Genomic DNA, 23,258 nt, shown 5'->3' with positions numbered 1-23,258 from the left:
CTTGCCTTCCAGCTGGATGACTGCAAGGAGCTCTACGTGGGGCTGCCTCTGGAAAGTCTTCAGAAACTTCTGCAGGTCCAAAATGCTGCAGCCACATGGCTGACAGATCACAACATCCCTCTGTTAGAGCAGCTCCATGGGCTGCCAGTCCGTTTCCAGGCAGAATTCAAAGGGCTGGTTTTAACCTATAAAGCCCTAAATGGCTTTGGGTCCAAGTTGTCTCAAAGGCTGCGTCTCCCTTGCTTTTCTTTTTTTTCTTTCTTTCTTTCTTCCTTCCTTTCATTCTTTCTTCCTATGCCTCCTATCTAACTGAAGACCACTCTTTACATGTCTGCTCAAGTGTTCAGATCATCAAGGGAGGCCCTTCTCTTGTTCCCACCCCCCTCACAGGTGCATGTTTGGTGGGAACACAGGAGAGGGCCTTCTCTGTGGCTGCTCCTTTAGACTCTGGAACTCCCTGCCACTGGAGGCCAGACTGGCCCCATCTTTGGTGTCTTTCCACAAGAAGGCCAAGACCTTTCTCTTCAGGCAGGCTTTCCAAGTGACTGAGTGGAGTGTTAAAGGGATTGTTATTCTTTAGTGCTCTGAATGTATTTTTGGTCTTGTTTTTGTTTACCATTTTTTAGCATGATATTTGTTTTATCCTTTTAAGTTACTTGTATTCACACCAATTAAGCTTTAAATGTTGCCTTTTAATGATGTAATCTCTGCCTTGGGCCCTTTTAAAGAGGAAAGGCCTAAACCTGAGTTTCTTCCCCCCCCCCCAGGTGCGGACGCTGCGCATGCACCTCTTCACGCTTATGCAGCTGGCCTGCCTGGCCGTGCTCTGGGCGGTCATGTCCACTGTGGCTTCCCTGGCCTTCCCCTTCATCCTCATCCTCACCGTGCCGCTCCGCATGTGCCTGTTGAGCCGCATCTTCACTGAGCGAGAACTCAAGTGTGTACGTATGGCCAGCGCCCACACACGTGACCGGGGGTGTGTGTGTGAGCGAGCGTGGAGAGCAGTCTCTGGCTGGAGGTTGGACTGGGAGGGCGCCCTCTGTGCTGCAGGCAAGAGACAAGCCAAAGGGGCTCTTCCCTCACCCCCTCTCGCCCCCCCTCTTCTGCAGCTGGATGCCGCCGAGGCCGAGCCCGTTTTGGACGAGAGGACGGGCATGGACGAATACCATGAGATGCCAATGCCCGTCTGAAGGGACCAGAGGAAACCCGCCAATGCCAACCAGCTGGCCACAAAGGGATCAAGAGCTGAGGCTTCCCCTGTCCCTGGACTGGCCCACAGCTCACCATCCCCAGCCACCCCAGTGCCTTTCTCTGCGAGAGTGTAGCGACAGGAGGGGTCTGCGCAATAAGCCCCTGACATGTGCGTCTGTGCCCGGCACACATTCCACTCCAGGGGGGGACCTGACCATAGAGAACGCTGCACAGAGCTAGCCCCCCCCTCCACAGAATCCGTCCACGTGAGCTGCCACGGAGCGCCCACCTCTACCAGCGCTGCCCAGGCCCTGCTCCTGCGCACCAGCCTGAAGGGGCCTGGGGGAGGCACCCCTCTTCCAAGAAGACAATCAGCTGCTCCCTGCATGATTTTATTTAAGAGATTAATTTAAAGTGTCAATAAATCGCTTTATTACAATCCACCGCAGGGGCCTTCCCCCACTTGCCAGCCTCCCCATTCATGGGTGTAGAGGAAACGAAACAAAGAGGGTCTGGGAGAGCAGGATGGGGCCAAGGTCCAGGGAGCAGCTGCTGCTGGGAAGCCAAGCCAGAACGGAAGGCATGGGGGAAGAAGTGCTCCTCCTCCTCCTCCTCCTGGGCAGCTGGGTGCCGGAGGGCGGCCGAAGGAAGGCGCATCAGTCTTCCATGCAAAGGAGCGCCTGGGCAGGACCTCCACCCGTGGAAGAGGGACGGGCGAGGGTTAGGGTCTGCCTGCCAGAGCCAAACATGTCCGGACGAGGGGCCCACCATCCAGCTCAGCCGTCGGGCCCGTCGTCCTGCCTGCCTCCGCCTGGCGGTGGACAGGGGGCAGGGCCGGGCCGGCGCAGCTCCCTCAGCTTCTGCCACAGGTACTGCTTGGCCTCCTCAAGGCCTCTCAGTTTGTCCAGTTCCAGGTAGGGCAGCTGTGGGTTGAAGGAGGGGGGAAAGGGCCCATTAAGCCCCCGTGGGATCCCCGCCTTTTGCCAGACTCCGGGCATGTGGCTCAGTCTGACCACCACCACCACCACTGGCGGTCCTGTCACCCTCTGTCTGGCCACAGGCTTCCTCCCTGCCCTCCCCACTTGAAAGGATGAGCAGCAATTCCCCTCCCTCGAGGTCCCTTACCTGGAGGAGGCAATACCCAAGCAAGCGGAGGTGCCGGTTGCGCATGGCACGGGAGCCCACCAAGACGGGCGCGTTCTGGCAGTAATGCCACTTGTCGTTGACACAAAGCACCACCCTGGTGGAAGAGCTGGAGTCACTGGCACACACTGTCCCCCCCCCCCCAAGGGTAGCCAAGCAGCCCCATTCTCTTAACCCTCCCCCCACCCATGCCCCTGAGCAGAGTGGGATGCCCTTGCCCATCGGGGCCCACGTAGATCTGAAACGATGGGCATGGACACTGCCTCCCTTCAGCCAGACAGCCGGGGGAACGGGAGGCAAGCGCACTAGAACGCAGCCCTCGGGAGTCCCCACCAACGTTGCTGCTGCCGGGGGGGGGGGGGCAGACTGGCCACTCACAGGGCTGTGCCTGCCCTCCACAGCCCTGCTTCGTCCTTTCTCCCTCCATGGGCTGCTCCAAAAGGGCCAAGCAAGGAAGGGAGCGCAATCAAAGCAGCAGAGGGGTGGGCTTGAGGGACCTGCCAAAAGCCCCCCTGGAAATTGGGGGGGGGAACCAGTCCGCAGGCAGGCTGGGTGCCAGGCCCCAGGCTGGTGGGGGTGGGCAAGAGGCATTCTGCCTCTGTTCAGGATCTCGTGGCCAACAGGAAAAAGGGCCCAAGCTCCCCCTTCCCTTGGGCCTGGAGGGGGCAAGCCTGAGGTGCTCCCCTCTGGGAATGAAGGCCCATCCACACTCCTTATAATAATGCCTTTTAAAAAACAAAAACCAAGGTTGCAGGCCAGTGAAGCCTAAATGCTGAGAAGGAACTGGGAAAGAAAAAATGTTTTTCTGGTTTTTAAAAAACTGCACTTTTAAAGAATGAATGAGGGGGCTGGAGGGACAGCAAAGCTGACACCTCCTTTCTTAAAGCCACAGTGACAGCGAAGTCCAGACTCTTTGAGTTCCCCTCTCTTGAGACCCAGCCCCCCCCTCTCTCTCTCTTTTTTTTTTAAAATACAGCTGACAGCAAAGCTGTTTTATCCAAAAATGGCAGGCCTTCCCGACACCCAGGCTGCTCCAGTCTTTTGGGTGCAGAAGGACAAGCTTCTCTGGAAAAAGGGTCTGGGGGCAGGGGGCACGTAGAAAAGGAAAGAGCCAGTCCCATTTCACTGACCAAGGGCATCCCCCCCCCCATGGCTTGCAGGGCAAGAAAGACGTGCCCAGTACCTGTGGATGCCCTCGGTCTCCTCTGGTCCTTCAGCGACCGTCCCCTCCCAGGTGGGGAAACAGAAATGGGTCAGAGTGGCTGCACTGCTCTTGCCACTGGACAGGAAGAAATCCATCCGTGCGGGGCTGCCCGGGTCGTCAGCCATGCCTGAAAGAGGCTTGGCCCTCCACGGGCCAAAGGAACCCTCTTGTGGGGGCGACAAGGGCAGGCTTCGGTCGTGCAAAGGGAGGTCACCCGCCCTGGGCCTGGCAGGCAGCTCTTGCCAGAAGGGAGCCAGGCCTTGCTTCTCTTTGGGAGGAGGAGGAGGCGCCTGGGCAGCCTCAGAAACCCTGGAGGCCTTCAGCCCAATCGGGAGCACTCGGCCTGAAGAGGTGATCCAGAGTAGGAAGTCTGCAGACAGAGGGCGACAGGGAAACCAGGGGAGACTGTGGTCACATTAGGCGCAAGCCCAAGGAGGAAGCAGATGAAGGACAGGGAAATGGCAACACCCACCACCCCCACCACCACCCCCCCCCAAGGAAAAACCCAGAGAACTAGAGCCCCAGGAGTGGAGAAAGACTTGGAAATTCAGGAGAGAATAAACCAAAGTCCCCTTTCAAAAAAAAAAAAAACCCCTTCTGGGCATGAGATTTAAACCTTTTTTCAACCCATAGTCCATCTCGAGGGGTAAGGTCTATTCTTGATCATCGCAGAGAGCAGGACACATAACAACAGGCTCATTTCGGTTGCATAGGAAGAAAAACTTCCTAATTGTTATAGCATTACGTCAATGGAACCAATGACTTCAAGGGGAGGTGGTGAGCATTCAAGAGTAAACTGGACAACCCTGTCAGATATCCTTTGATTTGTATTCCTGCACTGAGCGGGGGGGGGGGGAGTTGGACTCGATGATCTTAGAGGCCCCTTCCAACTTCATGATTCTATGATTCAAGTGCTCCATTAGGCAAAAAAGGCAGTCAACCTCACTTAAAACCTTGTTTACATATTGTGTTCGAAACACCACATAGAAATTATTTTACTAATGCAACTATTCTAATAATCAAAATCGCAACAGAATGTTTCTTTGGCTGCTTTAAACCTTAAGGACAGACTGTACTTGAGAACATCACATGTGAATTTTCTTGCACGTATTTAAAGGCGCCGTTCAGATTCCCTGGACACAGTCAGAGGAAGAAAATTTATTTCATCCATGGAACTGGCTCAAAGACTGGACAGAAAACAAACCTGGGTTTGCCTGAGACCTCCAGTCTATACCCCAATAAGCCTGCCCTATGCCCGGGGCAGACAGCTGGGGGCAAGAGACTCCCCTCCCATTCTCAGGCACCCAGTCTGGCCAGAAGCAGAGGTCACCACGGAGGATCTGGCCCTCTCCTCCTCCTCCTCCCTCCTGCTATAAGCCTTCCTCCTCCTTCCAAGGGGCAGCCCAGCCCCTCCCAAAAGGTCCCTCTTACCAACGCGGTAGCCGGGAGGCAGCACCGTGTCTTGACGATATCCCTCTTTGCCTACAAGCTGCCGGAGAGCCTCCCGCACGATACGTTTGTAGCTGGGGAGGAAACGCGGAAGGTCAGGGGGTTACGTACCAGGGCAAGGACCCAAAGGATTCAAATCCCTGTAGGACAAGGAGGTCAGGCGATCCCCCCCCCCACAGCAACGCCTGGTCCCTGGCTGTCCCAAAGCCAATCCTCCCCACAAGTAGGGCCCCGGGGCCCTCCCTCTCCAGCCTCAAGTGCCTGGAATAAACCCACCTTTAAGAAGTCTCTACCTGCATTGTACCTCCTCTGTAGCGAGTGCCCTGTGAAACACGCTCACGCGATGTCGGGGGTCGAGGCGGGGGCCGCTGTAGTTGCTGAGCTCCAGCTGCACAGCTGCATCCAGCAGGGAGAGGTAGTTCTGCGCAATCCACCCACAGGGACTGCCTGGGCAGGGGAGGGGGTCAGGCAGGAGAGTCGGTGGGAAGTGTGGCCCACCCACCCCAGCGCTCACCCCCCAGGAGTGGCCTCCTTCCCTCCCCTCCAAGCAGGGCGCACGTACTGGTGACGTTGGCCACGAAACCAGGAGAGAAGACCTGGGACAGGACGGCGGCCGGGAAGTATTGCAGTTGAAAGAGGGACATCAGGATGTTGAGCGTGGCCAGCGGGGCTGCGGGCGCCTTCTGTTTCAGCACAGCTGCCAGAGATGGGAAGAGCGCCAGGTGGTTGGGGGGCTGGTAGCTGAGACGGCTGAAGGGGAAGATGAGCCTCTGGATCACCTGCAGGACAACCCCCCCCCAAGAGCATAACCCTCTGTGTGAAGATCATGGCCTCCAAGCTTCTTCCTGCTCTGCCAGTCCTCCTGCCCCTTCCCACTTTATTCCCCCCCCCACGCCACCAGCTCCTCCTATTCTGAAAACAGGGGGAGGGAGGAAAGGGGGCCTTTGCCTGGGAGGGAGCCCCCTTCTGCCCTTAGTGGGACCCACACAGTAAATCTGACAAGCAGCAGAAGGAGCCCTGGGATGGCCTCTGCTCTCTCGGCTGCAGCCTGAGGAAGTGGCGGCCTCAAGCCAGAAGGCCCCCCAGGGTCAGATCGCACCCCCCCCAGCCCCCCGGTTTCTCCTTTGGGCACCTTTGACCGATGCGTAAGGATTCCCATGGAGATGTGGCCACAGCCACTGACCAGCCTGGCTCAGAGAGCAGGTGGGCCAGGCATCTCCCTGCCATGGCCCCTCTTCTTCAAAGGCCACTTGCCCTCCCCAGCCTGACTCACCTTGATGTCCAGGGACTCCACCCTTTGAAGCAGGAAGGCAGCGATGCTGTCCAGCAAAGGGATCTCCCGCAGGCGGTGCCAAGCCAGATGCCGGGCAATGGAGGCCACGGTGGGAGGGCTGAAGCCCTCGACCTTGTCAGGGAACCAGCCTGCAGAGACAAGAGGAAAGTTTCAGCTCACCCCAGCTGAAAGAAAGGGCCCAGAGACCCTGGGAAGCCCCTCTGGATGACAGAATTATGAAGCTGGAAGGGGCCTCTAAGGTCATCGAGTCCAACCCCTGCTCAGCGGCGGAATACAAATCAAAGCAGATCTGACAGATGATTATCTACATTTGTCTTGAAGGCCTCCAGCACTGCTGAGGCACTCACCACCTCTTGAAGTCATACTGTTCTAACAGTGAAGAAGAAATCTGGGCTCCTCTAACTTGAGTCCATTGTTGTGTGTCCTGTGTTCTGTAATGACTGAGCACAGATGCCGCGCCTCCTCGGTAGGAGGTGCAAGTCTTTGAAAAGTGCTCTCCTATCTCCCCTCAGTCTTCTTTTCTCAAGACTCAATATGCCCAGGTCTTTCGGTCTTTCCTCTTGGGGCTTGGTTTCCAGTCCTCTTGCCATCCTGGATGCCATCCTCTGAACTTACTCCAGTCTGTTCCCATCCTTCTTGAAGTGCGGAGTCCAGAACTGGGTGCAGGACTCCACGGGAGACCTCCTTCCTGCTCGGAAGAGAGTGGCTCCTGCCCAGGCAGGAGGTTCTGTGGGGGGGGGGGAGGGAGGCAGGCGGTGTGTATGTGGAGCTGAAGCCCCCTGCCGTCAGAACCTGGCTGGGAGGGGCCGCTGGGCTCCTCTGGGCCCTCCAGGGTGGGGGCTGGTCGCCGGTGGCTGGCACTCACCTGACATGCTGTGGACCAGGAGCTGCTGGCTGTGTTGCGTGAAGAGCGGGCTGCCGAAGAGCGCCTGCAGGGCCTGCTCCCCGGCCTCCGGGGCGCACAGGGCCACCACCTCCTCCAGCGCGCCCCTCTCCTGTTCCGGCAAGACCTCTCCCTGCTCCAGGAGACGCAGCACCAAGCGCAGGATCCGGCGCTTCTCCGCGGGCGTCACCGGGGCCTCGGCGCACGGCTGGTCGCGCAGGGCCCCGGCCCGCAGGCGGTAGCAGGCCAGCAGCGGCGGCAGCAGGAGGGGCAGGAGGGCCCCGGGCAGGGTCTCTAGGCGGCGCAGGCACCCTTCCAGCAGCCGGGCGGGCGGCGGCAGCGGCGGCAGCGGGTACAGGAGCAGGATGCTGCCCAGGAGCAGGGCGATGTCCTCCGGGCAGAAGCGCGGCAGCCGCCGGCGGGCCTCCTCCTCCAGGGCGCAAACCAGCGGGTGGTCGCCGGGCAGGCCTGGAGAAGGGAGAGGCGGAGGAGGGTCAGGGGCCGGCGGAGGCCGAGGAGGCCGAAGGCAGGCTGGACGGCGGGCGGGGAAGGGGGGGAGGGGGCGGAAGGCGAGGGAGACAGACACACACACACACACACACACACACACACACACACACACACACAGGGAGGGGAGGCCACGACGGACGGGACCAGACCAGAGCCCCCCCCCGCCGGCGCCTCGACCCCTCCCCCTCCGGGACTCACCCAGGGCGGCGGAAGCGCGGAGGCAGCGCAGCAACAGCTGCTGCCGCCCGGGGTCCCCGGAGGCGGGCGCGACCCAGGCCCCGGCCGGCGGGGGGCACTCGGGCGGCTCCTCCGCCAGCAGCCGCAGCAGCCGCGGCACCACCATTGCCGCCGCCGCCGGGGTCCCCCCGGTCCCAGAGGCAGAGGCGGCGTCGGGGAGCGGCGGACGGCGCGGGGGGCTCTTGGGCTGGCCCGGCGGCGGCGGCGGCGGCGCCCCCTCCCTGCCCACCCTCGCCTCGGGGGGGCCCCGGAGCTTGGCGGCGGGGCTGGAGGCGCGGAGGTCCCCCCGCAGCAGCAGCAGCAGCCGCAGGAGGCGGTGGCGGCGAGGGCCGGGGAGCCGGAGCGCCGGCATGGCCGGCGGAGGCCTAGGAGGCCCGGGCTGCCCGGCGGGACTCCGGCCTGCGCGGCTCGCTCCCGGCCGGGCCAGAGCCGCCCGTCGTTGGCCTGTCAGCGGGCAAGGTCGGCGGCCAGACCCGCCCCTTTCTCCAGCTGGAGGACCGGCGGAGGGGCGGAGGCACTTCCGAGTTCCGATCCCGTGACCTCTAGCGGACGGAAGTGAGTTCAAGGGTTGATACTTCCGGAATGGAGGGGGCCATGATCCGCCTCCCGCCACGGAGGAACCAGGAAGGGGCGGGGCCAACGCGTGCCCTTTCCCCCGCCCTGGTGTGGGGAGGGTCCTTCCGCAGGAGGGGAGGGGCTTGGCCGCAGGGTCCTAGTGCCCGGAAACTCCGCCGGCTGCCAGGGGCCTCGGGGCAGCGTGGGCTTTCTCGGGCTTGGCCCCCTCCCCGGGAGAGGGGCAAGTCTGGGCGCTTCAGGCTGCACCTCCTCGCACTCCTCCTGCCCCCCCCCCACGAAAAGCCTCCCCCCCCCAGGGGACGGGGCGGGGGGGTCTCCGACGCCGGCACTTGATCTGGAAGGGAAGGAGAGAGAGACCCCTTTCCGCTCCGGCCGGAGCCTCCTCGTGGCTCCAGGGGTTCGAGGCACCACCAGCGGGTCTAATTCTACAAGCTTCATTTCTCTACAGTGCTTTGCTCCCACAAGCACGGAAACAACATCCCAAATATTGCAAAAATCCCAAAGCTTTGCAGCCATGACAAGAACGGGAGACTCGGACGCTTAAACAGAAACCCGCCCTTGCTTCTGGTGTGATTGTCATCCAGAATTCTTAACCCAACCACGATAAGCTGCCAACAAAAGGGCGTCCAAAAACAAAACTTAAGTTACAGACCGACGTTAAAATCACCTTCCAAAATTGTACTAGGGATACATTCGAAAAAAGCAGGAGCTGATAGCCTAAAAAGGCACATAGAAAACCATAGAATACAACTCTTAAAAAAATATATCATTAAAATGAAAGAGCATTATACCTTTAAGCCATCTCTAGCCTTCAAGCACATTACCCAACAGGCATTAAAAATATTCAAAGTGCTCACCCAGCCAAACGAATTTAAATCTTCAGAAGAATCCATGATGTTGGTGTTGCTGGTTTTTCACATCATCTACACAGTCAAATGATTTGCTCTAGTCTATAAAGCATAGACTGAACTTCTGAAACTTTGGGGCTCTCCAGTATCCAGCAGATATTTGCAACATGATCTTGAATGCCTCTTTTCAGAATCTAGCTTGACCATCAGGCATTTCTCACTCCATATAAGGTTTAAAAAGGCCTTTGTTGCAACATCATTTGCTAGCATGAAAAACTGTTCTATAGTAACCGCATCTCTTTCTTGGGGATTGGAATGTATAGGGAATGTTGACAATATACAAGAGCCATTGTTTTGTTTTCCACATTTGTTGGCATATTGTTATTAGTATTTTGACAGAGTCAGTCCTTGAGTATATCTACTGATATTCTATCTACCCCTGGTGATTTATTTCTTCCTAGTGCTGTCATATCAACTTCCATTTCCCTTTCTAAAATTGCAGTTTCTTTATCATAGAACTTCTCTTCAAAAGAGTCTGTCATCCTTTTATTTCTGTGAAGGTCTTCAGTATACAGTACTGTTTCCACCTTCTTTTTATTTTATCCTAATCAGACAGTGCACCTCCCTGTTACTCTTGAAAAATTCCTAATCAAGGCATAAATTTCCCTTTAATTTCTTGGATCTTCTGGAACAACTTGCTAGTTTTTCCCCTTTTGCTGTTCTCTATTTCTTTGCACCAGTTGTTGTAGTTCTCTGTCTCTATGTGACAATCACTGAAAAACTGCATTTTGAGTTATTGCCCTATTTCTTTCACCTTTTACTTTTGCTTCTTGTTTGTCTTTTACAATTTTAAGTATCTTTCCCATCATCCATACAGACTTTTCTTTTCACTACAGGGATTATCTTTGGGCATTCCTCCCTCTTTTCACAAAGCCATACAGGTGACATCAGCCACTCATATTTTGGGCTCTCCTGAGGTTTGTGACTGCTAATTAATAAGTCTCTAAAGCCTATGGTAACATACTCTGTATGGAGGACTTGGAACAGCATCTAGTGTGGCTGAGAAGGCCAATTAAAAAGTGACCATCCCTTTCACGCTGAAGACAATCTGTCCCCTGTCCAGCTCCCTGATTTTCCTGGTTTCGGGACTTCCTCTCTGCCTCGGCCTGCTGGACAAGTGTTTCTTCAAAATGGGCGAGGACGTGATGCAACGCCTGCCTCCAGGCTGAACGCTCAGATGTCAGAGTTTCCCATCTGTTGAGGTCCATTCCTAAGGCTTCAGATCCCGCTTCCAGATGTCCTTGTATCACAGCTGCAATCTCCTTCTGGGGCGCTTTCCCTGCACTAATTCTCCATACAGGAGATATTTTGGAATCCAACCATCAGCCATTCTCATGACATGCCCAAGCCAACGTAGACATCGCTGTTTCAGTAATGTATACTGTACATGCTAAAAATTCCAGCTCATTCTAGGACTACTCTATTTGAAATTTTGTCCTGCCAGGTGATACCAAAAATCCGTTGGAGGCAACGCATATGGAACGTGTTCAGCTTCCTCTCCTGCCGTGCACAAAGGGTCCAGGACTCACTGCAGTACAGGAGTGTGCTCAGGACACAGGCTCTATAGACCTGAATCATAGTACAGTATATGCCGTCAGCTTCTTATTAAGCCATACTCTCTTTGTGAATCTAGAGAACATGGTAGCTGCTTTGCTGATGCATTTATCCAGCTCGACATCTAAAGTGTCAGAGTTCATTGAGCCAAAGTACACACAGTCATGAACAACCTCCAATTCTTGTGTAGAGATGGTAACAGGGGGAGGTGAATCCATGCCCTGGCCCATGACTTGTGTTTTCTTCAGGCTGATTGTTAATCCAGAGGGAGGTTGGTGGCTGCAAAGCCTGTTTATTTTTATTTATTTGTCCCATTTATAGGCCACCTGATTAAGACACTCAAGGCGGTTCACAGTGTTAAAGCAAGTAAAATGAAAACACTGTAAGTTACCCATTAAAAACAATTAAACTATAATAGTCATAAACATACATGGAATGATTAAAAACATTTAACACTTTAAAAACAAACCAGCGTCCGGGGAGTCACATATGATTGTTAAAGGCCTGCCTGCAGAGGTGAGTCTTTGGAAGGACAAAAGGGAAAGGGTGAACTTTATCTCTCAAGAAAGAGTTCCCATCAAGCATGTTGGCAATGGCAGATGGCAATGAGACTGAGAGGAGGCCCTCCACTGATAATCTTAAACACAAAGAAGGCTTACATGGAGAGATACAGTAATTTGAGGAAGCCTGAACCCAAGCTGTATAGGGCTTTATAGGTAATGGCCAGTACTTTGAATTGGCCCAGAAATAACTGGTAACCAGTGCAATTGCTGTAAGTGGGGCATGATATGCTCCCTATAAGTGGCCCGAGCCAGTAGTCTGGCTGCTGCATTTTGGACTGGCTGAAGTTTCCTGACACCTTCTAAAGGCGGCCTCACATAGACTGTGTTACAGTCATCCAAGAGGAATGTAACTATGCCAAACCGGACATTTCAGGAGCACCTTCGTTTCCAAATTTACCACCACATTGCTTACCTGGAGACCTATAGCAGAGGAATTACTCTAATCTTGTATCCTCTGAAGCAAACGGAACATGTGTGAGATTAGATATATAATGGCCAAAATCCTGTTGATTAATGTAGTAAATCACACTAGAGTAGGGCCATTGGAGCAATATGGATTTGGTGAGTCAACTCCTCTGTAATTTCCATTGATTCAAAGGGACCTACTCTAATTGCAATTTACTTTGCTAAAGAGTCGTCCCATTGAAATCAACAGAAATTACAAAGGACCCACCAAATCCCTATGATTTACTACCCTGGGCATCTGAATTTGGGGCACTGCGCCCTACCATATTGGTTTCATGTTGCTGTATGATGGCCTGATGCATATACATACTTTATACCCCCCAAGGGATAAGGCAGAATTGAAGGGATGCTGGGGGGGGGGCGGCGGTCTGCCACTGTTATACTGTGCTATTGAAAATGGGACTCCATTCCTCACAAGCTTGCGCAAGAAGTAATCCTCCTGCCTGTTCTCCAAGATCAACACCCCAAAGCCAATGCACATGGGTCCAAGGTGATCCAGTCTTCCTGCAAGGAACAGGAGGGGGAGGGCTCCAAGGACACCAGAATGACCATTGGATAGAAGGAGGCAGCTGATTTACGAGGCCATAAAGAGCCCACAAATAGTTGGAACAGCAACCAGTCCACTTCTTCAGCTGAAAGTTGGTGCAGCCCACAGAATGGGGGAGCCTTGAGCATGCCATGAGGTGCCATAGGTTGTCTTTGTTCTGAGAAACAGATATGGCTGCGCTGCCCCCAACCCCATTCCTAGAGCCCTTTTCCTTTGGCTGTCTGCCACCCTCCCCCCCCCATATGCCTTTCTTTGGGAAGGGCTTCAGGGGGTAGAAGGATGAGAGGAGATCCAGAGGCTGCAAAAGGGAAGGAGATGCCTCTCCAGTTCGACCATTGTGCCTGAAAGGTGCGTGGCAGCTCTTCAAAGCAGCCGCATGGCGCAATCCAGGTGGAAACACATATGGATGTTGTCATTTAACTCGAACCAAGCCATGCCCACAGAGACCCACTGACTGACCTATATGCCCGTGTGGACAGACTCCATGCCTGCCTCCCCTTTCTACACAAACGGTCTCTACCAACATCTCAGCAGCCACCAGCCAGGTCCTTCCCCTGCTGCTCCCCCTCCCGGGACCACCATCTAGGACTTTCCGCGTAGCAACTGCATTTCATGTGACCCATCGCATGAGCATAAATGTCTGGCTATAGAAGTTATACGCCCGGCCTCTGAAGAGAGTGTTGCAATCCAGGAAATCTGATGCCAAAGAACACATGATGGTTGTTAAGCTATTTATCCAAACTGACCAGGATGCCCAAATTAGCCTTCTAGCGAGTCTGACCCTGAAGGGATGAGAACGGGGGCTTTGTGTCTGTGAAGAGGCCAGATTCCCTTCTTGGAAACAAAGTGCCCTAGGTTTGAAGATTGGCCTGGGTGCACTGAAGGGCCTCACGCCCTCAGTATTACTCTAGAGGAGTACAGCCCCAGGGAATGCAGGGGAGGGAGGCATTGGATCTGTCCTGGCCCATGTCAGGAGGACAGCCCTGCCATCAATCTACTCCACAGAAAGCCAGGACTCCTGAATAAGATGACTCTGCACCTAATTTCACAGCCATTTTCCAGCAATACACTGCCACATATTTTTGCAGCTGGTCACAGATATAGAGGGCTCTGCTCAGATCCAGCTGCAGGACTCCCGTCTTTTGCATAAGAAACGAGCGAAGCTGCACCCAGAAGACTGTGTAGTTCTGACCTCCCATCTCAGCATACTGGACAGGGCAGTTAAACTGTGTGAGGCTTGGGCCTCATTTTCCCCAGGAAAAAATAAATGTGGGAGTGTGGAGCTTAATCTGCAAAATGTGTATGTGTGTGTGCGGGGGGGGGGGGGGGAGAAAGCCATTGCAGGGAGAAATTATTCCAGAACCCATGAAAGGAAATCAGCAGCAGACTAAGGGCACTCAAAAGCAGGTTTCCCACAATAAAGACTGATTTCTCAAATTCTCCCAGGACAAGGAGAAGAGGCATAGAGGCCAGGGGGGTGGGGGCACGTTCTGGGAAGGGCTTCCACCACCCATGACAATGGATGGGAGGTGCCCGCCTGCCTTCAGGGGCAGAGCCTCGGGTGCCCAGCCAGTCATCTCGCCCCAGCAGCCCCGAGGGGAGCACCAGAGAGGAAGGCGCCCTCCTTCCGCAGTCTTCTCACAGGCAAGCTGTGAGGGCTTTTCTGACCTCTCAGCCATCCTGACACAGAGAAGGCCTTCACAGCTTTCTTTTAATGTTCAAATAAGCATTAATCAGGCATGGCCTCTCCCTCTCAGGGAATATGAAGGGGGGGTAACCATTGCTACATCATACCCAGGGGCATAGACACCCCCCCCCCCCGTTACACCCAGATTCCGTCAACCCCGGCTTACTCCCTTGAGGTAGCCAAGGCTGATGGACAGAAGGAGTCCCAGTGGCCATTTGTGTGCAAGAGCATCTTTTGCCACTGCCCCACCAGCTGCTCTCCGAGGGCAAGGAGAACATACGTGGAAGAAGCAAGCTGTCTTCGCAAGGCCAGGGGTGGCAGGGCGGCAGGGTGTATGGAGGACTGGCACAAGCGCCCCCTGGAGGCGCTGAGGGAACAGCGGCCCTAAGATGACAGGATCACCACTTAAGACAGATGAGGGCCACACTCAGAGCTGGCCAAAATCCCAGCAAAGGTCTGTGGTGTATGTGTGTGTCTGTTGTTGTCGTTATTGCTGCAGGCGGCTTGCAGCAAGGGGAAGCTCTCTGTAGGGGCTGTCCTTCTCTTGCAGACCGGCACCAAGTCCTGGCCCGGAAACGCCCAGACCACCATTCCAGACGGCAGCTGCCAGTGGCCCTTAGCCCACGGAGGCAGAACCAGGCACTATCTGCGGTACATAGCAAAGGCCACAAAGCTGAAGACGAGGGTGAGGCCCGCTAGGCACGTGGTGGCAGTGGCAGTGAACACGTGGCGGTACTGGAGCTGGAAGTACCAGAGGGTGCCCAACATCAGGACAAAGAGGGGCACCATCAGGCTGCCCATGTTGAGTGCAGCATGGGTGGCATCCACATGGGCAGCACCAGGAGGCACCCCGGCAGGCACCACGCCCGGCCTGTGCTGTGAAATGTGGCAGTGCACCACACTGTTGTGCGTGAGATGCAAGGCCGCCAGCGTCTGCGAGTCGTCCCGAAGGAGCTGTCCCTGGTAGATGAGACGCACCAGCTGCTCCTGGCCTGGGAAGTGGGCCCTGGCACAGAGGAAGAGAGACAGAGGGAAGAGCAGAGTGACCACTTGCCCCACGGCCTGCCTCTGGAGAGCTGCAGCCAGAAGCAGAGCCTCAACACCCAACTCCCACACCCCCCTGGTCATGCAAACAATGGCCCTTTCAGTTGCCAGGCCCACCAGGCGGCCACGAGACAGACGCACCCAAGGGTCCAGAGGAAGCTGCTAGGGAGGAATTACGGCAGGTGCCTGCCACTAGGCAGCGCCTCGCAAGGCAGGATTGTGTCCGGTCACTGCGGCATTCAGGAGCCGGCCTCAGGCTCTGGAATGCTCAGCCGCACATCAGAAGATGCCTTGCATGCAGTCCACACTCTTGCCGGCACCCCAAGGAGGGCCTGTGAAACCGAACCGGCTGCTTCTTGCTAACATGCTGAGCCAGAGGGAACAATTCCAACCAGAAGCCAAGCAGCACCTGTGCCTCGGGCTGGCATGGGGAACTCTCTGCCACAGGGCAGCAGCCATTTCTCCCACCAACTGCCTTAATAATGCACCTGAAAGGCAGCATGAAAGCCTCAAAAAACGGAGGGGAGGGAGGAGAGGAGGGTCACTCCGATCCACGGGATGAGAGGGGGGGGGAAAGAGGCTAGACTCCAGGGAGGTGACCTAAGAGGCTGGTCCCCTGTAGCCCAGGGCAGAGCGGGGGGGGGGGTCCCCTCTTGGCCGCCTCACCTCTTCAAGGTGCCAACTGTGTCCTCGGGGCGGACCCGAGCCAGGCGCTCCGTGTCGTTCAGGAACTTCAGCCGCAGGATGATGGCGTCGTCCCGGGGAGGGCTGGGCTCTGTGTTGCGATCCACGGGGGCCGGCAAGGGGGACTGGGGGAGCCCGGGATCCCTCTTGGGCCGCAGCAGGGCCCCGGCCACAGCCCCCTCCCGCCCGTCAGGCACAACCTGGCCGGTTGAAGGCCGCCTTCCTCCTTTGGCGCTCCGGTCGGGAGGGTGGTCCTCCTCCTCCTCCTCCTCCTCCTCCATGGCTGCTGCCGCCACCGCCGCCGCCGCCGCCTCCCGCTCCAAGGGCTCCCCTTCGGGCAGCTGCCCCGCGGCGGCGGCCCCGGCGGGGGATGCGGCAAAGAGGGGCTCCGCCCGGTCCCCGGTGCGCGTGGAGAACCAGGCCAGGGCCACCACCAGCAGCAACGCCAGCAGCCCGAAGAGGACGGTCACCTCGTCGCCCACGCCCTCGATCAGCGCCATGGCCGGCGGCGGCGGCGGCGGCGCCCGAGGAGGAGGCGGAGGCGAGAGGCTTCACCAGCCTGGAAAGAAGTGGGGGTGGGGGGGGAGAAGAGGAGGCGTGAGAAGGGGCAGCAACTGGGGGGGGGGGCGGCGGCGGGGGGGGGAGGAGAGAGGGAGAGGGAGTGAAGCCGCGGCCAAGCGCTCACCGCCCCCCCGCACCCCGTCCCATTTCTTCCTGGGTCGGCCCTGCCCCCCAGCAGAGGTGGGGGTGCTGCCTCCCTCGCCCCCTCCCTCCCTCCCTCCCTCCCTCGCCGCCCTCACACACACCCCCCCCCAAGCGCCGAGAGTGAAGAGGCTTCACTCCCCGCCCGCTGCAGGTCCCGATCCTGGGAGGGAAGGAGGGAGGGAGGGAGGGGGAGAGCGGCCCCTCTGGCGCCCGGAGGAAGGGAGAGGAGCCCCTTCCCCAAAAGCCCCGCGAGCCCTCCACTCTCTGTGTGTGTGTGTGTGTGTGTGTGTCTGCGTGTGTGCGCGCGCGGAGTCCCAGTCGCTTCTGGGCTGGGCTGCCCCTCCCCCCTCCCCCCTCCCCCCATACCTGGGACTCTTCTATCCGCCGCTGCCGCCTCCTCCTCCTCCTCCATCGGCGCCCCGACCTCTTCCTTCCTTCCTTCCTTCCTTCCGGCCTCCCTTCCCTTTTTTCCGGCCGCTGGGCTTGGTGGGCGCTGTAGTTCTCGCGCCCTTGGCGTCACTTCCGGCTCTCCGGGGGGGGGCAGGAGGACCGGGCGGACCACGTGACCGCGCGGCGAGGCGCTCCTCCTCCGAGCACGTGCCGAGTGCCGGCGGGTGGGGGTGGGGCTGGGCGTGGAGGGGGGCGGGGCTCTCCTCAGGCCCCTCTCCCGCGTTGGGTGGGCGGCGGCCAGCGGAGGTCTTGGCCTTCCGGGCTCGGCCTGAGCTCCCGTGAAGGCGGCGGGACAGGCCTGGGTCCGGCTGGCCTGGAGGGGCCATCAACACCCCCCCGCGTCCGCCCAAGGCCTGGCCTGGCCTGGCGAGCAGCCCCTTGCCGCCCTCGGAAGGCCCGAGCCGTTGGCCAGTCCTGCCCTGGCAGCCCGGCTGGGCACCTGCCACCGGGGGATGCCCTCGCCGGTTCAGCGGCCAAAGAGCAGACGGAAGGCCGCCAAGGGCCCGAGGTGGGAAAGTCGGCCTCCCTCCGGCCACCCACCTGGAGTCCCGCCTGCCTGCCTGCCTGCCTGCATCGGACGGTGGTGTGTGAGAGACCTCGAGAACCGGGCAGCTCACAGGCTGAGAGGCCGAGGCTCCCCCAAAGAATGATTGAGAACCACCCCCAGAGGCCCACCTTCCGCATTTGCCCTGGCCCAAGGGTGGCGTTGACCGCCTCCATACAGCAAGGAAAGGGCAAGGTCTGGCGTGCCACCCCTCCAGGGCTCGGCCTGCCAGTCTTGCGGTGTGTTATTGCTTTCCCCCTCCTTTGAACCCACTTGGGAGCAGGGCAGACCGGCCGAATATAAAACCCATCCTGTCTGTCTGGAAGCGTGGCCGGGGTGACCCTTCCCTGTCATGTGGGCCTGCTAGTCCCGCACCCTTCTGTCGCAGTGAAGAACCCCAACACCGGCAGAGGAGGGGTCTGCCTCCAGGTCCTTCCCCTCTCAGCATTCCTCGTTTGCCTTGTAGCTTACCCTGTTCTCAGGCCGTGGACCCCGGGGTCACCACCCACCCGTCAGCGGCAGGGCTGAGAGGGCTCCTTCTTGGGAAACTGCCACCCACCAACACCGGTCTTGTCTGAACTGTGCTTCTGCTTGTTGATTATCAAAGTCCATTCTGACCACGGTGGTGGCTACAGTCCTGGCCCTTGGCAGCAACTCTTTCCCTGCCGCACCATGGGAGATCTTTTGAAACGCCTGAGGTGGGGCTTGGGCCCTCCATGTTCCCAAAGAGCCGATCCTCACATTCTACAGCCAAACCGAGCATTTATCTACCTCCTTTATTTTATCCCTGGTTGCCATTCTATTCATGACGTGCCACATCCTGATTCTGCATCCTCCTGTTGGTCTTATGTGGCACAGGATCACTGCTGGCAGAAGATGGCCAAAATCACATGAGAGGAGGGACAAGAAAAGAGATTTCTCTCCCCCCCCCACCCTGGCACTGTGGTTGGCATTGCTGGAAGCCTTGCTGGTGCTGCCAGTGTAAATATGGGGGCACAGCTGGCACCTAGGTTTGTGGCAGGGCCTTGTTCCTGTCTCTGTCTCCATGTTGTGTTGCTTCTTGTGTGTCGGTGGTTGTCTAAGGCTGGCAGGGCTGTCTGTAGAGAGGGAGGTGTCTCGATGGAACTGGATTGGGAGCCCTAAGTGACCAGGGCTGATGTTCTGTCCTCCCTGGTGGCCCTGTCTTTAGCAGCAGGGGGTTCCAGAGCCTTGGCACAGCTCTTCCTCCATGTTTTTATTCTGGTTTAAGAAATGCCTGCTATAACTCGAGTTTTGAGTCTCTGTCCCAGAGTTCTGAGCAAATCCAGTTATGTCTGGCTGAAGACAATGGATTTGGTGGTGTGTTCTGGGTGGAAGCCGGAGGCAGGTAAGTATGTACAGTATAATGGTTGTCTTTCAGGTATACATGTAATGCTAACATGTTCCCTGTACAGTTGCACTGTAGGATCCAGAAAGTATACAAGTTGTGTGGCCTAGTTGATGGGAGAATGAAAATCATTGTAGTCCTGGTGGAATTTCTCCGGGAACTCCTTGCTGTGAGTCAAGATGATAAAGACGTATGCTTGGGTCTTTGCTGGTGTTGAGATTCTTCATGGCGAGAGAAGGGTGCCGGACTAGCAGGCCCACAAAATGGCCCACACGACAGGCAGGTATATTCCAGGCCATGCTTCCAGACAGGATGAGTTTCATATTCGGCCTGATGAACCTGAGATAAAGGGGAGGCTTTTGAGTGCAAGAACTGTGGATGTGGTGTTCCAGGTCAGCCACAAAACCTGTGATGGCAATTAGTAACGCTGTGTTCTTTGCCACCGTTTCTGTGGTCTGTTCTGGGACTTTTCCTCCATCCAGGCTGGCCATTTGGTGGCTGATGGGACCCTCTTTTTCTGAAGGTGGGAACTGTGTCTGCCAGCCGCGGTCTTCAGGGACACCGCTGCCGCCGCCCCCCACCCCCTGCGTCCTGCAGGAGTTCTCAGAAACTGCTGATATGTCTCCAGGTTCTTTTAGTTAGTGCCTGCAGGATGCAGTTCACTGACTCCTTTTGAAGTGGCCAAGGGTTCCTGGGCCTCCCCTGTTTCGCTCCCTCTTGTCCTTGCATCAGACGGAACATGGGGTTTTCCTTGAGGGAGAACGTGGCTCTCCCTTCTTCTCTCTGCGTCCCACCAGCATTTCCCCAGCTTATCTGTGCAGATGGCATACCTTTCTTCCTTTCGGGCATTGTTCCCCTCTTGCCGGTCTGAGCACATTCTGAGGATTATTTCTTTTGAACATCTTCCTAAACTGCGCAGAGTAGATTCATCTAGATGGGCGGTATTTAGTTAGTTAGGCATCCTTCCGTCTCGAAAGACTATGGTAACGTGCTCTGTATGGAGGACTTGGAACAGCGTCTAGTGTGGCTGAGGAGGCCAATTCGAGAGAGACAATCTCTTCCACACTGAAGACAAATCCAATCTGTCCCCCGTCCAGCTCCCTGGTTTTGCGACTTCCTCTTCACCTCGGTCTGCTGGACAAGGGTCTCTTCAAATTGGGAGAGGCCGTGATGCAATGCCTGCCTCCAGGCTGAACACTCAGATGTCAGGGTTTCCCATCTGTTGATGTCTATTCCTAAGGCCTTCAGATCTCGCTTGCAGATCTCCTTGTATCGCAGCCGTGGTCTCCCTCTGGGGCGATTTCCCTGCACTAATTCTCCATACAGGACATCTTTTGGAATCCGACTGTCAGCCATTCTCACGATGTGCCTGAGCCAATGTAGACGTCGCTGTTTCAGTAATGTGTACATGCTGAAAATTCCAGCTCCTTCTAGGACTACTCTGTTTGGAACTTTGTCCTGCCAGGTGATACCAAAAATCCGTTGGAAGCAACGCATATGGAACGTGTTCAGCTTCCTCTCCTGCCGTGCACAAAGGGTCCAGGACTCACTGCAGTACAGGAGTGTACTCAGGACACAGGCTCTATAGACCTGGATCTTGGTATGTGTCGTCAGCTTCTTATTGAGCCATACTCTCTTTGTGAGTCTAGAGAACATGGTAGCTGCTTTGCCAATGCATTTATCCAGCTCGACATCCAGAAAGAGGGTGTCAGAGATGGTTGAGCCAAGGTACACAAAGTCATGAACAACCTCCAATTCTTGTGTGGAGATGGTGATAGAGGGAAGTGAGTCCATGCCCTGGCCCATGACTTGTGTTTTCTTTAGGCTGATGGGCGGTATAAAAGCCAAATAAATAAATAGAAGCATCGGCTACCCTTTTGCCCTCCTCCTGGGTGAATCCCAGCTGGAGAGCAGGCTTTACTGAATAAAGCCCCACACTCACTAGCAGTCCACCAAGGCAGAGCTCTGACCGCCCTCTTCCTTGCTCGCCCACAGGGCTCTGTGGGAGCCTCCGGGCGCCTGCCTTTTCCGCTCAGCCCTCCATGCAGAACTACCTGCAGGTCTTGCTCACCCCGGTGCCAAGTGCCGCTTCACAGCAGGCGGCCTTCTGTCCTGTAGGAGGCCACCTGTGCCCCTCCTGCCACACAGTAGCTCCCTGGGTGCCGCCCTCCCCCCCCCCCGTTTTGTCCTGCCCGGACTCTGGTCCCTTGGACAACTGCCCAGCACAGAACAGGCACTGGTTATTCTCTGTGTGCCAGATGGGCATAGAAAGCTTCCACGTGCCCCTTACCTGCTGGAAGAAGCACGGGCCCCTCTTGCAGCCACAAGGGTGCTTCCCTCTTTCCCCCCCCCTTCCCCTGTTTCAGTGCCTTGGGTTCTCCGGCAATCAGCTTCCATCTCTCCCATTCCCCAGTGATGCCAGGTATCTGCAGGGGCAATGCCAAGGTAAGACAAGCCTCCATTGCAGGATAAGGCCAGCTGGGGCAGTGACATCTCCCATTTCCAATGAGTCAGTCACTGGGCTGGTGCAGCTGAAACCTGCTATTATGACTGGGGGTAATTAGCACCCAACTGAGCTAGCAACTGGTGCCAGTTAAGCACAGGAAGTGAATGGGGGAGGATTGTCACCCTGGGTTAGAGGGAGATGCAGCAGTGCAGTGGTCTGGGGGAGATGACCTCCCCCCGCCCCCGAGGGATGTTGGGGGAGACTCTTGTCTGGGATTCTGGTTAGAACTGTAAAGGATTGATAGAACAGGGTTTCTAAAAGTGCAGTGAACGTTTGGGGAGAGGTTCCCCCCCCCCCCCGCACAAGTGTCTGGGGAAAAGAAGTGGGGGGGGAATGGAGTGATCAGAGGACTGCAGATAAAGGACAGAGAAGATGAGTCCTCCATCCCCTTTCCAAGCACATCTTGGGTAGGTAGGTTGATTGATGATTTATGTATGTATTTAAAATATTTGTACCCTACTTTTCTTATTATATTGGGGTTCATGGGGAGGGTGTGCTTGGGTGCACAGCTTTGGTGGGTCTATCTGCTGAAGTTTGGCCAGGGGAAATACAAGTCCTCACACACATATTGGGAGACAACCCCAGAAGCTGCCCAGTCGCGTATCTTCCCGTGGTTCCCTCCTCTTCCTCCTCCTCTCCTCCCCTTCCCCCAAAGTGCCTGTTCTTCCCTCTCCCCCCTCCCTCTGTTACCTTCCCAAACGTCTTCCTTGTTCCTTTCTTGGAACACCACCTTCCAGGCATCCTACCACTGCCTAGCATTGTGACATCTTTCCAAAATTGGGCACCATTTTATTTTGACTATATAGGAACATCTGTAGGGCATCCAGGACCTTTATAGGAGTGATGTCTCTGTCATCTCTGCCAAATGCCCCCCCCTTTCTCTGTGGCTTATCCACATGTGGCCCCTCCCTGTTGAAGGTCATGGTCCAGGAACAGAGGCAGGAACAGCGGAAGCCAGCAACTCCTTTGTGCAGATGGTGTAGCCGCAGAAAACAGTTTAGTTTGTACTTCGTGAAGAAAGGTTCCCGGCAGGAGGAGCCAAGCCTTCTGAGGAAAGGCTGGAAGAACTGGGCAGGTTGAGCCTCGAGAAAAGAAGACTGAAGGAATATAATAGCATTTTCTAAATACTTGAAAGGTAGCCCTACCGGGGGGGGGGGGGCAGGATCTGTTCTCGATCATCCTGCATGTAATACATAGGAGGCTCAAGCAACAGGAAGCCAGGTTAAAACTGAACATCAGGGGGGGAAAAAACCCTGTAAGAGCAGTACGACAAGGGACCCAATGACCCGGGGAGGTGGTGAGCACTCCCGCGCTGGAGGTACACAAGAGAAAAGACTGGACCACCGTCTGCCCAATCTGTTTTGATTTGTATTCCTACATTGAGCAGGGCGTTGGGCTTGATCTTATAGGACCCCTTTCAACTCTGTGATTCAATGATGGTTTGCATTTTACCAAGGACCCAGGAGAATGTGTCTGCCAGGAGTCTTGCAAATCCAGTCAGGACAGTTTTCTAACAAAATCCCGAAGGAGTGGGAGACACAAAATCCTGCAGACAAGAGCACTGATTATGCATCACAAATGGGGGGCTGGGGGTGGAACAGGAACCCACCAGCAGAATGAAAAGGACAATCAGGAAGAACTTGGCGGAAATTGCCTGCAATTCCAAATGTCACTTTATCAATGGAGAGAGTGTGGGAAGCACCATGAGCTTGAACTCCTTGCATAGAAAGGGCAGTATGTCACGTAGT

The 23,258-nt window shown here is 56.3% G+C and overlaps 3 protein-coding genes across 10 annotated transcripts in view; 1 reads left to right on the top strand and 2 right to left on the bottom strand.

Annotated features, from left to right (window-relative positions):
- SLC4A2 (solute carrier family 4 member 2) overlaps positions 1-1,634 on the top strand; it is a 45,163-nt gene extending 43,529 nt beyond the window's left edge. For all 6 annotated transcript variants that reach the window (XM_073002614.2, XM_073002615.2, XM_073002616.2 and 3 more), the window contains 2 exons: positions 768-941; positions 1,110-1,634. In XM_073002614.2, coding sequence (XP_072858715.2) covers positions 768-941; positions 1,110-1,190 — 255 coding nt within the window. In that variant the 3' untranslated portion in view covers positions 1,191-1,634. The remainder of the gene's footprint in view (positions 1-767; positions 942-1,109) is intronic.
- Positions 1,568-8,438, bottom strand: FASTK (Fas activated serine/threonine kinase). 3 transcript variants are annotated; one of them, XM_073002629.2, is made up of 9 exons: positions 7,873-8,435; positions 7,147-7,632; positions 6,261-6,409; positions 5,550-5,766; positions 5,281-5,383; positions 4,970-5,061; positions 3,518-3,908; positions 2,317-2,431; positions 1,568-2,114 (listed from the first exon to the last, which is right to left on the bottom strand). In XM_073002629.2, the coding sequence occupies exons 1-9, from the start codon at positions 8,261-8,263 to the stop codon at positions 1,968-1,970; spliced, it is 2,091 nt and encodes a 696-aa protein (XP_072858730.2). In that variant the 5' UTR covers positions 8,264-8,435; the 3' UTR covers positions 1,568-1,967. The 3 variants fall into 3 exon arrangements, with proteins under 3 accessions (XP_072858730.2, XP_072858729.2, XP_072858731.2); XM_073002628.2 differs by having other exon boundaries at positions 5,281-5,434; positions 7,873-8,433; XM_073002630.2 differs by lacking the exon at positions 5,281-5,383 and having other exon boundaries at positions 5,550-5,737; positions 7,873-8,438.
- A 2,783-nt stretch (positions 8,439-11,221) lies between these two features.
- Positions 11,222-17,162, bottom strand: TMUB1 (transmembrane and ubiquitin like domain containing 1). The gene is made up of 3 exons (XM_073002635.2): positions 17,011-17,162; positions 15,922-16,498; positions 11,222-15,217 (listed from the first exon to the last, which is right to left on the bottom strand). The coding sequence occupies exons 2-3, from the start codon at positions 16,437-16,439 to the stop codon at positions 14,854-14,856; spliced, it is 882 nt and encodes a 293-aa protein (XP_072858736.2). The 5' UTR covers positions 16,440-16,498; positions 17,011-17,162; the 3' UTR covers positions 11,222-14,853.
- Positions 17,163-23,258: the final 6,096 nt, after the last annotated feature.

This window comes from Pogona vitticeps, chromosome 6 (assembly GCF_051106095.1).
Source record: "Pogona vitticeps strain Pit_001003342236 chromosome 6, PviZW2.1, whole genome shotgun sequence".
NCBI classification, from domain to species: domain Eukaryota; kingdom Metazoa; phylum Chordata; class Lepidosauria; order Squamata; family Agamidae; genus Pogona; species Pogona vitticeps.
This window is presented reverse-complemented; position numbering and strand designations above follow the sequence as displayed.